This window comes from Oxyura jamaicensis, chromosome 5, assembly GCF_011077185.1.
Source record: "Oxyura jamaicensis isolate SHBP4307 breed ruddy duck chromosome 5, BPBGC_Ojam_1.0, whole genome shotgun sequence".
NCBI classification, from domain to species: domain Eukaryota; kingdom Metazoa; phylum Chordata; class Aves; order Anseriformes; family Anatidae; genus Oxyura; species Oxyura jamaicensis.
In genome coordinates, this window is record NC_048897.1 from 7,821,413 (window position 1) to 7,837,334 (window position 15,922).

Below are 15,922 nucleotides of genomic sequence, written 5' to 3' on the forward strand. Positions count from 1 at the left end.
ACAGTGGCAGAAATCCCCCTGAGGCAGAAAGACAAAATACCAATTATTTCAATCTTAAGTGAAACATATCCCTAAACTCTAATGCAAATGTATTCTACACTAAGTGAATATACTGATTTCAGCACATCTTCAAATCTCTTTTTTAATATAATGAAAGACATCTACCAAATATTGCTTTCAGTTACAAGTTCAGGGCAATATGGTTCTACATTAGTTAGTTACACTTTATTAAAAAATAAAAATAATAATAATAACAAAAAAAAAACCTTTGAATAAATTCATGTGGCATAGTTGAAGCAGAAATGTCTGGAGTCAAGAATTCAGGAACAGCTGTAATACGGTGGCTCCTGACTCACTGGAACAGGTCCGGATACATTCCACCTGGCTGACCACCTACACGCTGAACCCATTTACCCTTGCTTGCCTCTGTAATCAGTGGAGCAAGAGATCCAGATCTTTGGTGTGGTCCATGAATCACCCTCTCAGGATGCTTGTCACTTCTCATTGACTGCAGAGGGAGCCTACGGCAGCTGGACTCTGGCTGTGGGAGCTGCAGTTAGGTGTCTGAAGCAGCCCAAGACATGAATCTGGGTTGGGATACGTGCAACAAATAGCACAGCTTGTTTATAGAAAAGCAAGTAAAATTAATGTGAATGTCCATCGAAATAAGCAGTGCTGCTTTTGGCTTTGTTGCTTTGTATTTAGCAGCCTAAGGCTTGCCTACCTGACTTGCTAATTTTAACTGGTTTGGAATTAATTGATAATATTTGCAAGACTGGGGCATAAAAAATTCAGAGCCATGGCAATCTCTCAGGATATATAAAAACTCAATTACCAAAAAAAATGAATAATGCTATTTTTTATTCCAAAATACTGTGTATACCCATGCACTGATCTCAGGGTGAGCTCTATACACATGGCATCTCAGCTGTTTATTTCTGAAGACTCCAGGGAAGAATGGGAGTTGATTTCTGCGAAGATAATTTCAAAATTGAGGCTTCAGCTTTTAGAATCTTTTGAGACCTCTTAGGAGAAGCAGAATATTTAAAATAATATATTATTTTAATATTGTATGCAAAGAGTTTATAAATAGTCTGACTAGAGTAAAAAGGATCTGCATGTAAACTAACACTTCTGCTCCTGTAAGTTTGAGTCTGAAGGGGAAAAAAAATCTTTTCAGTTTGTCTGCTATGCAAAGGCTCCTAGTGTTTCAAGTGGCTTTGGAGTGGGCACTAAACAAACTGGACCATGATTTCTATGTACTCAGCATCCTCTATTATTAGCCCTTCATATTGTAGTAAAGTAGATAAAAGCATTTAAAATAAATAAATAAATAAATAAATAAATAAATAAATAAATAAATAAATCTAGTATAGTACTTAAGCCTCTTTCTAATCCTTAACTGACTAGATTTCAAGTTGCCAACATACCTTTCATTATGTGCATATTGCCTGCAAGAAACTGCACGCAGCAATCACTATCTTCATTATTCAGATGCACGCTGAATTGAAACATTCACCTGTGTATGTGAAGGTAATAAAATCGGTAAGGTATTATTCCCAAACCATATGTGTATAAACCAGACAAAACTTATCTGTGCAACCAGCTTCAGCTTATAGGCAAATGGAAATGTAAACAATGTTTTCAGTGAATCATCAGTTTATATACACAGGAGTTAAATGTTTATTTTCACTATTTTATAATTCCCTGCAGTCTTCAAAATGTTTACTAAAAATATTCATTTGCTAAAATGAATTGGCTGAGATGGGGAGTAAAAAAAAGCACAGCCTCAAAATGAATTCACAAAGAAAACTGCAACAGACAAAAATACAAACAACTATGGAAATTTACAACGGCACCAAGGCTCAAATGGAATTATGATGTATGGTATTGTGTATAAAACTGCTATTGAAGAAAGTTCATTTCCCAACATTATTTTTCTGTTCTGATTAATAGCAATTCTGCCTAGGCAGCCAAGTCATTTAAAATTTAGCATTTGGGGAAGAAGGTTACTATGTCAGAATCTGACATGGAAAATAAGTATAGGTATAAGCCATATAATAGTAAACATTCAGCTCAGACCACCTACTAGTAGCCTTAAGCAGCAGGATGACATTTAAAAGGAATCAGAATCAGAAGAGAACCTTCAGGGAAAACAGACAATATTTTAGAAAAAGCAGCTCTACTTTTGGCAGTGGAACAAAACAAGACCTTTGGGAACAGTGCTCAAGTCAATTTGAAATAAATAGAGAGAAAAATAATTGAAATACAGTAAATGGTGTTTCTCTTCTGAATTTTTTTCATTGTGTTTTTAACGTAAATTCCTTCCCTGCTTGCTTCTGTGTTGGTCTGTCTATTCTGTCTGGTGGTGTACCAGCACCATAAACTGTATGTCTGATGTTTAAGTTAATTAGCAAATAAATGAAAGATGGCACGTGCCTGTCAACAATATATAAGCTAAGAGAGTTGCAAGAGGCTCTCATCCTTTTCTTTTGAAGAAATGCCATGATTTTGAGCAACATAAACCCAGAGTAAGCACAACACGACCTGGGTGAGGTGTGCAGTGGGGAGGAGACTCCACAGGGCCTCACAGAGAAGGCAGGCCAGCAGAGCCCTCTGCGATAGCAACAGGAATGGCAGGTGCCTCTGCACCTCCATTGCTGCATCAATTATCTGTTTCCTTTAAAGAAAGGCACTTTCAGGGTTCCTGTCAGAAATTACCATTTTAGTGTTGCTGGGATTTCCTTCTGTTGAGATGCATGCACCAAAGTTGTCTAGGCACTTGCCAAACCATCTTTTTTAACAATAAGTAAAAATAAGTATTTTAACAATAAGTAAAAATATAATGAGGCTTTGTGTCCCTTCTTGGCTTGCTGTCAGCAGTGTGTCTGTTACTAGCCTGACCAAATTTCCTCAGCACAGGCAACTCCTCTGTAAACCTTAGAGTCAGGGAGCACGTGAAGGATTTTTAAAACTGAGGAATGCTTTCTGCATCCCCTGCCACTGGAAGTTCAAGGGATCCAGTGCAATCTGTGCACACAGTCAGTCTAAATACCAGTAGTTCTCCTTTCAGCTATAAAGGCTGTGTATTTAGTAGCACCTCCTCCATCAAAATTATTAACCTTCATGTACAGTACTTATTTCTTCCAGACAGAATATCTAGTTCCTCTGACTTAGGTGGCAACTTCTCAATTATATGACTGAAAGGCAGCTCTGGTGGTAAATTGAGCTTCCATTATTAGCCAAGAATATTTCTGAAAAATAATTGGTATACTGAAGTTTTCAGTTTACTCCTTCCTGAAAACATGTTTCAGGGCAATTTCTGCATCCCCTTATAGATTAATAATAATAATAACCTGCTGTTAAGAACAGAGCAAAGTATATGCAGCTTCAGATAGTATGGAACCTGCACATTTTGGACCACTGGTAGCATGCTCCTTGGTTTTCATAGGTAACTTTTTATTTCATGAGTCCATTCTCTGTTCTGGTGAGCAACTCGTACATAGGAAACTGAAGCTAATTTTGCCATAATTAACTATAATAACCTCTGGTTTGATATTGGTATAATACAGCTTTCTGTCTGTCCCAAAGACAAAGTGCTATGTCCCAGATAAGGCTGTATGCATACAGCAGTATGCACAGTACAGGGGTGTACACATCAGTGATGTGTACCAAAACTCCCCACTGAGCAGCATCCTGTGGAGCTGGCAGCGGTGATACTGGGATAACAGTGAAAATGGGCTCCTGCCGCACACACCCTGATATGAACAATTATGCCTGCTCTAACTGGAGTCAGAGTTTATAGAAGCAGAATGTGGTCCTTGACTGGTTGGTCCCTGTGGGTCACTCCCTTCAGTATAGGCATCTTACCAGAGTGCATTTATCTGCACCTGAGGTCTGATGCGGTGTGCACTCAGTTGCCTTCAAGGTCTTAATGGGTAGTCTTTTGACTCACCTTAGCTACCAACAAAAGATTTGCCCCTGTGTTTTGTCAGATAATACTCTTAGTCACTCCGGTTTTCATTTTGCCTTCTGTTTGCCTGACTGTTCCTTTGTGTAGAGCTATTTACACAGCTTTTATCAAATAATTAATTAATGGCAGTTATTAGGTAAAAAGACACTTGCAATCTAGCTGCTGAAAAATTACATGGTGTGTAGCTTGCAAAATAAATAAGAGAAAAAGATACGAAATGTAATCCTCTCTCAGCTCTTGGTTAAAAGATTGTTATTTTTAGGAAGCTGGACAAAAGCTGAAAAAAACATGTCATTGTCTTGTCTCTACGCCACACCAATTAGTTAATCCTTAAACAAAGGGAGAATAATAAAAAACGTTTAGGAAATGGCTGAAAGCCATCCTGGGTAAGATATAATTAGGAATAACTCATAATAGAAAAAACAGCAGCCCTGACATAGTTCATCTATGCTGTAAGAAGCAGGGCAAATGATTTATTTCAGAGCTAAATTCCTCATTCTCCTGAACACAGTTCATATTAAAGACACTTTGAGCATACCATGTGTTTGCATTGTAATTCACGTTTAAAAGAGTCAACATAAATATTTACCTATGAACAGGTTCTAGCTTCAGCCTGTAAGTTAAGCTGCCACAGCACACCTGAGCTTGTGTGCAAAGAGGTAGAGTACGTTGGTCTCTTTCCTTTTGTGTGTTGCACTCGGTCAGCCAGCCAGCACTCCAAACACAGGTCAGATCCTCTTGCAAATCCAAACAAACGTAACTCCTTTTTGTCCCTTAAACAATTTTAGAAGATAATGCCTAAAACTTCCAGGAATTGTTAACATTTCTTCATACACAAACACAAAATATTAAGTCTAGACAAGGTGAGATTAATTTGGCAGTTTCAGTTCAGTGAACTGCTGCCCTCATCACAAAAGCCGTCAAGGAACTTGATGCTAAATTGTTCTTTGTACTCCTTATCAGTGAAGCCAAAGACTGAAGCGGCCGAGACTCACCTATCTTCTGCCTTAATCATTTACGGACAGGCTGGGAAGCGGCACCGCTGCTGAGCTGCGCTGCTTACAGCTCAGGGGTGAACAGCACGTGTGCCATGGACAACCCAATTTAAAGTGCACAGAAGGAGAAGGAGGGATTTTTCTGTTCACTTTGGTCATGTATGCTGCTTCTACATGTGCAGTGCTTACTGAAGAATTTCTCTAGTGTCTACAGCTGCTGCCTGCAAGAGCAGGAGTACTGGGGGAAAGAACAGAGGGTTAATGTCAGCATCACAAATTTGTCATTGGCCTAAAGTATTACACTGAGGGAAAATGCTGAACAGAACAGTAAGCAATCACTGCTCTAATGTGTACTAGGAATTAAGCCAACTTTTGCATTTAAATCTGTGAGAATGAAACTGTTTTAAAATCACTTTGGCTCTGCCTAATCTTGAAGATGCAGCAGCTTGCCCTGCATTTGTACTTCTTATTTAGCATTGGCACCAAAAATACAACACAATCGTTTCTAGCAGAAGTAGTATACAGCTTACAAGTGATAGACATAAGTCTGAGAAACAGTATTGAGAAATAGCCCTGTCAGGAAAGTCTTGTTTTCCAGATTGTATCAAATAACTTTATTTAAGGGTGTGTGCATGTATGCATATGCATACACACGCTATATATACATATATACACGGAGATGTGTATATACACATACACAAGCATATCAGGATTGGGGAGGCACAACATTTTCATGTCTTACCCTTTCTTTGTCTCATAATAAATCATAGAGTTTTCTTTCACCAAGATAGCCCAGCACAAGTTTGATTGTAATGTATCTTTAAACCACGTACAAAGAGTTATGTTCCCTGCATGAAAAGTTGGCAGTTAGGTACTGCACCTTCCTGCTATACATCAGCTAGTAAGGGGAATATTCGGTAAAAGTTATCCAACCAAAAAACGTTCTTCAATACCAAATTTGTGCTGTAACAAGATCCGTCAAATTTCATACCAACCAAAATCTACAGTGCCATTTTGAAGTTTCAGGTAACAAATGCAGTGATACTTTTCCAGACTGGGTTATTTTATCATACCTTCTGCAGTAAGGTCAAGATGCATGGTAGCTGCAACAGGGAAGGGACTGCCAATTTTAAGTGCTCATAGAGAGACAGCATCTCTTGCCTATATCAGTTTGCAGCCAAAATGCAGCAGAAAAGCCTACATACACAGACACCAGGTAGTTCTTCACAAGGTTTATGAGTGCACAAAGGTTTTTTTTTCAGCTCCTATGGCTCAGTTTGGTTGCATGGTTAGAAACTGTCTTGCCTGCCTTCAAGAACGTCACCTCTAATACCAAAACACATGACCAAAAGAAGCTGGCAGCATTTTTCAGCCAGCAGCAGCCCATTGATTCTCTTTGCATGGAAAAACAGGAAGCTGCCACTGCTGCTGTAACATGTGATGTGATAACATTTCAAAAAAACAGGATATTCCCTGACTTGCTTACAGGTACCGTGGCAATTCCACTGGTGTCCATTTTCCCCTAGCTGAGTCTGTTGTAATCCTATTTGAAAACATTGAAAACCACTGGATCAGGCTGTCTGAATAACTAGGGATGATTCAAGCAACGTCAAAGTCCTTTTCAAACCACCAAGAAAACCAGTGTTTGTCCTCCCCCAGGCCTCTGTGTTATAATTATTCAACATTTAATGATGTGGGGGGGGTATGAGTTTGCGGGAGGGAGATAAGGGATGAAAGTAACCTTTTAAAGGAGAAAATAGAACAAGCCCATGAGGCACTTTAGGTGCCGTTTAAGCAAAAGAAACTGTGATCTAATTTCTCCATAATTCTTTCTCTAATTCATCTGAATTAGCCCATGGGAAGTTCTCAGACCTCATAAAACAAATTGAGCTCCCCACAGCTCAAACCCAAGCAGCAGACATCTCACCTCGCAGGCAAGTCCTGCACAGGAGGCAGAGCTCTGCAGTGCTGGAGTCTCTGGTTACTAGAACAGTCCCCCTTAAAAATGCAGGCTGACCTAAATACATCCCTAATAACAATAATCCTCTACAAAGCTGTAAGAATACTAACCTAGGAAATGCATTAGCAATGGTGTTACATTATGTGTGAAAGAGAAGTCAGAGCTTTCAAAGGTGTTGATTGACACTAAAAATAGGTGAGCATTCCAGCTGTTTTTGCAGTGGAATCTACTTTGAGGCTGTTGGCCTAGATGCTTCTGCAAGCCTTAATTCACATGACAGAGGAGAGACAGGTGAAATCTGTCTCAGGCTTTCAGTCTCCGGAATGACCTGCTCTTTTCACACTAAGTAACTTATCCAGAAGGAATGACTACTCGAGAATCAGGAATCCCCAGGGCTGAGGATCTCCCACCCTGACAGAGATCCCTGCACCTGTTCCCACTTTAAGCAACAGGAGGAGGCATTCCTAGGGAGAAAATGATGGCCAGAGTGTACTACGCCATGCTCTCATGCTCCAGCTGCTTCTAGTTACCCACTGAGGCTGCAGGGAGCATGGCATCAGTTACCTACATGGATGAGGAGCTCAGGGGCTGTTTGGGATCTTGGCTAGCACAGGAGGTGGGAGGCATGGAAGCAGCTGGACACCTTCCTGCCATGCAAAACCAGGATGGAAAGGAGGGCCTTGTCTACAGCATCACTCTTACAGCCATGTCCACCGTTTGCAGGTGCCTCCTATTCACAGTCAGGTACTCATGTTAGACTAGCAAAACACACTGCCAACACAGAACTACCAGGTTCAAATTCTGACTCACCTCAGTGGTCTCATTCAGTCATGTGAGTAAAGGCTCGGAGTGAGTCAGGGCTGGAGTGCTGGTAACAATGAAGTTCCAGGAAATGAAAGGGAAAAAAAAAACACAGTACAGAACAAAAGGGCTTATACAAACAGTTATCTATAACATACTATAACATTTAATATCCCTTGACATTCACAGCCCAGGTGTGACATTTACCATTTTGAGGTAATGAATCACACGTATCACATATGGAGACATGACATTCTTTAGCATTCAAAGTGACATTTTTTTTTGTGAAAATGTTATAAAGAAAAATACATATAATCAAGTCCACTTATTTAGGTAGCATATAACAGAGCTGCAAGTAGCCATTAGCTAGAAACGTATGCTTTGTTGTTTTTAGCTCTCATTATTTTTAATTCATCTGCATACATATTAGTTACTTCATGCACAAACATGCAGTTAGACACACAAGTCTGAATTTTACAGCCCAAGTTAGATACAGAAATGGAAGCACCATATGCTCATGTTTAGAGAAATGCTGATGTTTAGAGAAATGTCAAAAGTCAATTCCTTAATTCTAGGCCCGTGCTCTCTCATGTGTCTTGTCCCAGTGGGGCAGCGAAGGGAGAAAATGAAGTCAGGAATTCTGCTTTATGTTCCTGCACTTGGAGCTGGGATTTTTGAGATGGTCAATGACTGGAGACAGCAGCAAGTCTCCCAATTAGTAACAGCTTCCAAACATTATTCAGCTAGCTGGGATAGCCAGGAGGTAGTAGCATGCCACAACCACATGCCCAGTACACTCCAACGCAGAGCAGTTGCCATGGGAATAATGGCTTTGAGGGCAATTCCAGCTAACCAGGGTTTCACACACTAGGGACTTTACAGCTGGGAAGTCGTGACTAAATTCTGCCCCCATTAACAGGGCATCAAGAAAGAATACAGGAGTTAGATCCCAGAAACCATAGGCCCAGACCTGCCAGGAGCTGCACCCTTTTCATTCCCACTTGCTCTGTAATTTTTTTCAAAATTTGGCAACATGCCTAGAAGCTACAGGAAGTGCATCTCAGGGAGACTACTGGTTGGGAGGGAAAAAAAAAAAAAAAAGGCATGATAAGCATTTAGCTATATTGTTCAGATACTAACTTCTTTTTTATTTAACAGATGGATATAGGTGTGGGATTCTATTTCTTAAAAAAAAAAAAAATACAAATTCTGAAAAAGAATGGGAAAAAGATAAGGTTCTTCTTGAGTAGAACTATAAGAAAAACCATTAATACTCAAAAATTCAAAAGGTTAATGACAGTAATAATTTTGTAGCTTAATTTTTATTCGAAACACTCCTTATTGTCTATATGTTCACTGTATATAAATCTGGTACCAGGTTTGCAAAAAAAAATCACTTACCCACTTGTGTATTGAAATGTGGTCCCCATATACCACTTTGGGAAAGTCTTTGCCACAGGTTGTGTGTACACTCACAGAAAAACTTTTAAAGCCATATTAGAAGTTAGATCATAATAAGAAGTACTGACTTATTAAATTCTGAAAACTATTTTCTAAAGCTGATAGTCCTGCTGAGATCATTAGCAATAACGGAATTAAGAAGCAGAAATGCAAACATTATAAAAATTGTGAATGTTTTTAATTGCAAGGTTATTGCTTTGCATACGTTCTGTACAAGTGGTCACCTGTAAATGTGTAGCCAAGAACAGAAAAGTCCTGTTTAAGACTTTATACATCTCCATGACAATGCTCCAAATTTATCCTCCTATAGTTTGACACAGAGGAATAGCCTGGTCCTGAAGGCTTGAATGCTATGAAGTAAAAATGCCCATTTCAGAACTTCTTGAGACCTGAGCCATACAAAGCTGAAATTAAGCTGCTCTCCTTAGCAAAAGTACTTACTATGCTGTATTAGAAATGTAGTCCTCAGGAAGGGCTTTATAGATACATTTTTATATACTGATCTCTTCAGAGTCTTGGAGAATGCTTTCCAAGACCTTAACTTTTCAACAACAGCTGGTTATTCTGTAGACTGAAAGCTGTCCTCAATACTGTGAGCTGCCAGAAATAGAGAAACACTTTTCTTTGATAAACTCCAAGCTGAAAGAAAGGAAAGCCGTGTCACCATCAACAATTAGGATCGTGCACACGGCCTATTTGGATAACAATGAAAAAATTCTCAAACTCCAATGCTTATCCAATCACAGGAATTGCTGACTTTAAACTCGGCCAGCAATACCAACTTAACATATTAATGTCTATTATATACAATTTTACAAGAGCAGATGTCTGTTATTTTTAACCTGACTGTTTCAAGAAATCATGAGTAAAGTTCTTGAGAAGAAACAGTGGGAGAAATAGTTCTGCGGAAGAAACTTATGCCTATGCACTTATTAAGAGTGCCCGTGAGCTTATTCCACAGATATCCACCTCCCCCATGAGCCCGTCTTTTCATTCTGCATTAATCTGAACTTTCCTGGCAGCTGAGCAAAGCTGTGCTTCCTTTCTTCTAAACCTACAGTTCCCAGAACCCATTGCAACATACCCTCTCAACGTTAAGTAATCCTCAGCTATGAAAATTGTTATAAAAACAAAGATTCTTCCAAAGTCCTTGAACTTTCATTGCTTGCAGACATCAAAACCCCACATCTCTCATCTGACCTCCATAATTCCTATTCTTATGGTATACAGTTGAGGCAGTGAACTAGTTCTTGCAATTCTACCAATGCAGCCTTAAAACTTTTGATAAAAACATTGGCAGAGGAAAGAAGTAATAAATCAAACAGGGAAAACAACTTGGAAACATGTTTTCCATGCTGGAACATATTTTAAGGACATAGGTGATCTATGGAGGGGACTGGAAGAATAGCACAAACCACCTTTTAGCAATTATGAAAGAGACAAAGACAGTGATTAGAAATTAAATACAAATTGAAAAATACTCAGCCAAAGAGTCTGAATTAAGGACATGCTGAGTGCTTAGAGAGAGCTCTGAGATACAGATACAGCATGCATTACTCAGCTTTTTGTGCTAGACAATTAAACGAAGCAATTAGATTTCATAAAATAGCCGATTACTTTAGGACTGAAACAAAGGCTGGAGGAAATACAGCTGCCTGTGTTTTGGGAATGGAGAAGAAGGAATATAAAACATTGCATTCGAAATATTCATGACAACCAATTTGTATAAGAGTACTTTTAATTAAAAGTCTAGAAAAATTCTTTTACTTCTGTCATGAAAATAAGCGACTTCTGAAAATGAAAAACGCCATCACAATGTGCAGTATATAATTAGTGTTATTTTCAAGCATCATGGGAAATGGCAAGCAAGTACTCAGAGACTGCAAAGGGACCTGAAAAAACAATCCACCAAAATAAGAGAGTAGTCTCCTGAGAGAGTAGTTTTCACTGTCAACATATGTTTTTATGGGCTGTCTTTTGAAGGCTGTAAGGAAACAAAGACTCTCAAGAGAAATTAAAAAAAAGAAAAAAAAAAGCAGATATGTAGGCAGACATCCTTGCAGAGTATTGAAGGAAGAATTTGATAAAATGGGTAAAGTCATTTGCCTTATGCATTCAAAGTTTTAAGTACACTCTAACTCTCTAGTGCTAGTACAGACTTCAGGGAACACCAAAGCGTCTATCAATTTAACTTCTGAACACATCCTGTAGCACCCTGCAGGTTTAGAAAAGACGCATAAACTGTAATTTTAATTAATTATAAAACAACTACAACACCCTTACCAGAGCATGACTAGTGGAGAAAAATAAGGAAAACAATTTTAATACAGTTATTCATTGAAGGCCTGTCTCCCATGCATATATCACACTCAATTTTAGGCTCCTAAGGGCTGGCAGAGAATATTTCCCAGGCGACAGCATTCAAAAGCTACTCCTGCAGTTATTTTTTTTCTCCTTTTTCTCCCCTTCTCCTTTTTGATGTTCCGAGAGTGACATGGTAATATAAGGCCTGTTTAGCACCACTCATCTCATCATAGACAGCAATTCTATAAAACAAAGAAACAGTTCCATTTAATTTAAGGAAATAGTTTTAATGAAATATGCACAAAATTATACAGTATAAAACTTTAATTCTAGCTATAAAAGTGAGTCCAAAATGTTGATTTTGAAAATAAAGATTGCTGACCACATGACAATACATTTCCTTATGAATTACACTCTTTCCACTTATCCCTCCCTCCCAATAAAAAGTTTTTGTTCCACTTGATTTTGTTCTTCTCACAATCATCTTTTCAATCTTTAATAAAAATAGTTTTTAATTGGTCCTGAAGTACTAAGAGATTGCTGAAGTCTAGGTCTTTGCTTTCAAACATCCACTATGTACAAATCCTTGAGTTTCACATCTTGAGGCAGAACAGTTCTTGCAGATGAGCACTTGGCTACAACAGCTGTTCCTACTGATTCTTAAAATATCCTGTTAATATCCAGTAGGCAGTATGGTTTTTAATATTCCTGCTATGTTTATCTTTTGTGAACCAGAAAACTTAGGACAAGTAGGTAAGGAAAACACTGGACAGATTGAACTTGGGACTGTTGCAGAGCTGCTTCATCACAAACATAACTCATTTTGCTAACTTCTCTTCCACTCTGCTCAGAAAGACAGCCTAAATGCTTGAAGAAAAAAATCTGAAAATTTTATTTAAATACCGCAGAATGAAGACCAAGTCTATTAGTAGTCACTAAAACTTTTGAACTAGTCATTTGGTTGAAGTGCAGCATTTCATCTCCTACCAGAACTTTGGAATTGACAACTGATGCTGACCAAGTATTGAAGGGAGTACTTAAAGAACTGTACATGCCAAAAAAAAACAGGTGGAAACTTTTGTGTTACCCATTGCTCCTTTGCTTGTATATCATCACTGATATTTAGCACACTAGGATTAACATGATTCTCACAAGTATTTTTCAAGAAAAAACTCTAATAAAAAGTTAAGTTCACATTACAGCAGTTTCCCTTCTACACTACAATCACCAAATTCAAGAAAAATTTGAAAACTGTGTCAGAAAGAGTAGTGATGTATTACATTCTGACACGCAGCCTTCATAGTAATGGCATTGTGTAACAAGAACTTGAAAGGGGTTAAGTCACACAGGTAGAGTAGCAAAAATGAAGCCTCTCCCTTCAGGCATCTATCTATGTAGTTTGAAAGATATTGCAGTTAACAATCCTACTTCAAGATGACTTGATGTGAAGAATCTTAAAACATTCAAGGCATGAAAAAAAAAAAAAGTCTGCTGTAAACATTTGTGACATGCTTAAAATTTATTTGGTACTTTCAGGAGAAAGTTTCCCTCAGGGTGATGTTTTCCATCTAAACATCAGGAAGTACTTTATGAATTTGCTGCAGGTGACAGAGCACTGGCACAGGTTGCCCAGAGAGGTTGAGGAGTTCCCCTTCTTGGAGATTCCCAAGGTCCTGGGCAACCTGCTCTGGGTGGTGCTGCTGCTTGAGCACAAGGGCTGGATAAGGTGATCTCTATAGGTCCCTTCCAACTTCTACCATTCTGATTCTGTGTATGAAGGCACTTGATACAGACTGTTGATTTCAACAAGTTCATTTTCAAACTGGGCATATTTTCTGCCAAAAAAAAAAGCACCACTACAATAGGTATTAGCCCCTTTTGCACTGCCATCTTACAGACTGACGTTACAGTCTTCTTAGTATCCTTCTGCTGATAACCAAGGTACTCAACAAATTATGGAAGACATTATCTTATGTCACCTAAAACAAAAAGAAGACCCACTAAACAGCAAAGAGCTCTACCTCCTTACCCCTTTCACACTAGTTACAAACAGGCCACTAAAAAAAAAAAAAAAAACCCTCCCTATCAGGTTTTAAATTACAGCTCCCTCACAAGTGTCCCATGGATGTATTCACAGAGAAGTTACCTGAAAAGTAATTGCAATAAAGCAAATATTATTTTCAGGTGAGAGGCTGAACTGAAGTGTAAGAATTCTTACACAAGTGAGTGTAGTTATTCTGAATGGTAAAATCATTTAAAGGGAAGCATCAGCTACAAAGCATTACCTGAAAGGAATTTGTTTTTATGTTAGTCTTAATCTGACCGTAAATTAAGCTATTAATTTAAGGCACATGAATGAATTGCAGAATTAACAGAACCAATGACAGTGATTTTGGTTTTGAACACAAGAAGGCACTTCTGCTTTTTTACTTTCACATCACAGATGTGAATGAGTTTTTACACTGATTTCACTTGGTTTCAATGTTCAGTTGCACGAGCTTCTGTTCAACTAGGTCTGCCACCAAGTTCAAGTTACAGTCTCGAAGAGCTTTTATTAAATCAGTCACCTTTGCATCTTTCCCCTTCCATTTCTGCCACTCTCGAAGAGATTGAACCAATTGTTCCTTCAAATTAAGGGGATTGGCTGCTATTATTCTGTCTATTTTCACTTCAGAAAAGCCAAGTTTCCGTATCAGCATTTTCCATTCTCTCCCAACATTTTCACATATGACTTCAATAGCTACTTTCTGCAGACCTGAAATAGCAAAAATATATGTTAATGATGGATTTCCAGAAGTGACATTATGTAAATATTTTTATTAAGAAAAATGCTACTACTTTTGCTGTATTACACGCGCTGTATGTCACATCATGTCTGAAAAGCCACTGCATATACCAGGAGGTCCAAGTATATAGCAAACATCCAAGTGACCATTAGGCATAACAGAGAACTAATTCCACTCCAACAAGCTGTTCGCAGCATATGCTGCCCTCATGGAACTCTTCCAGGATGTAACACTGTCCTGGGCAGCAGTTACGTAGCAGAAACACTGTTGGCAGTGGACTCGGCCACAGCAGGCAACCGTGCTCCAAGCAGACCCATGTCTTGAGGATGCATGTGTACGTATTGTGATTATTTTGGAAAAAAAAAAAAAAAAAAAGAAGTCAAAACAATAAAAAAAATCCACCTACGTTTTTCATTCACATCTGGTTGATTTTCAGGTACATCAGCTTCTCCTTCCTCTACAAAATGCTCTAGCCGTGTGATCAAATCTTCTCTTTTAATGACCATAAGCATCTTTTTGAGAAAGTCCACATTGTGGCTTGATATCACCTGCTGCTCGAGAAGGAAGCTGAAGAGCTCCGCACCGCTTTGGACAGACTCAAGTTTCCTCTTCCCAATCTTGTCCTGGCAGAGGAATTTCAGGTCTCGCAGCTCCCCGGCCGACAGGCTCGAGGAAAAGGAATGCAGCAGGGTCAGAAACGGGTCCATGGTGCCGAGGCCTACCGGGGGTCCGGCGCCAGGCGAGACGCGGGCGGCAAGCGAAAGCTAGCGGAGTCCCGCCTCCGCGGGCGGGTTTTGTTCCTGTTTCCGCTGAGCGACTCCGCGGGGAGGCCGGACACTGCAGGGACGAGAAACGAAGCGAAACGAAACGAAGCGAAGCGAAGCCCGGTCCCCGCCCCGCCGCGATGGCGGAGCGCTGCTGCCCCGGCCCTGCTCCCGCCCGCCGGCAGCCACGCGATGGCAGCACCGGGCTCCCCGTCGCCCCTAGAAGATGGCGGGCGCCGACTTGGTGCGGGGCGGTTCCTCCCCGCAGGAGGGCCCTGCTGGCGGCGTCTGGCAGCAAAAGGGCCCCGCGTGTTTCAAAATAAAGCATTACGAGGAAGCGCCCCCATCGCCTGCGGGTGCCCGGACACCTCAGCCCAGGGGTGTCAGCAGCGGGGCTGCCTGGCTCTGCGCTAGTTCAGTGGAGAAATAACCCTCGCCGCCTCTCAGTCTCCGTGAGGGGTGTTTGGGTTCCTGCTCCCGAGGCCGAGTCGCCCCGCTGAGATGTCAGAGGCAGGCAGCAGCCTGCTGAGCTCCCTGCCACCCGGCAGTGCCTGAGGCGCTGACAGCACCAAAATGCTGGTTGCCGTGCTCACTGCCACCTGGTCTGTTATTAGGAGCCGCACAGTGCTCCAAATACCTCGGAGATTAACTGACGTGTTAAGTGGCACTTAATTAAAAATGTGTGCTTGGAGCCAGGTTTGACACTGCCCATCTCCTGCTGCACATGTAGAGCCAGCTCCCCGCGTCCTGGTTTCGGTTAAGCTGTAATTGTAATGTGTTTGTGCCCAGGTTGGGGGATCCGCAGGTTCCCACATTAAACACAGAATTATTAGCCTTATCACTTATTTAATGCTTTACTTAGCACCTAAAACTACAAG

The 15,922-nt window shown here is 40.1% G+C and overlaps 1 protein-coding gene and 1 long non-coding RNA gene across 2 annotated transcripts; both read right to left on the reverse strand.

Moving 5' to 3' along the window:
- Positions 1-429: 429 nt before the first annotated feature.
- On the reverse strand, positions 430-4,618 carry LOC118168509. Its single transcript, XR_004751610.1, has 3 exons — positions 4,563-4,618; positions 1,431-1,519; positions 430-1,023 (listed from the first exon to the last, which is right to left on the reverse strand). It is a non-coding gene; the product is annotated as an uncharacterized LOC118168509 (long non-coding RNA).
- A 7,406-nt stretch (positions 4,619-12,024) lies between these two features.
- FADD (Fas associated via death domain) lies at positions 12,025-15,330 on the reverse strand. The gene is made up of 2 exons (XM_035328976.1): positions 14,687-15,330; positions 12,025-14,249 (listed from the first exon to the last, which is right to left on the reverse strand). Exons 1-2 carry the CDS (start codon positions 14,985-14,987, stop codon positions 13,963-13,965), a joined length of 588 nt encoding a protein of 195 aa, XP_035184867.1. The 5' UTR covers positions 14,988-15,330; the 3' UTR covers positions 12,025-13,962.
- Positions 15,331-15,922: the final 592 nt, after the last annotated feature.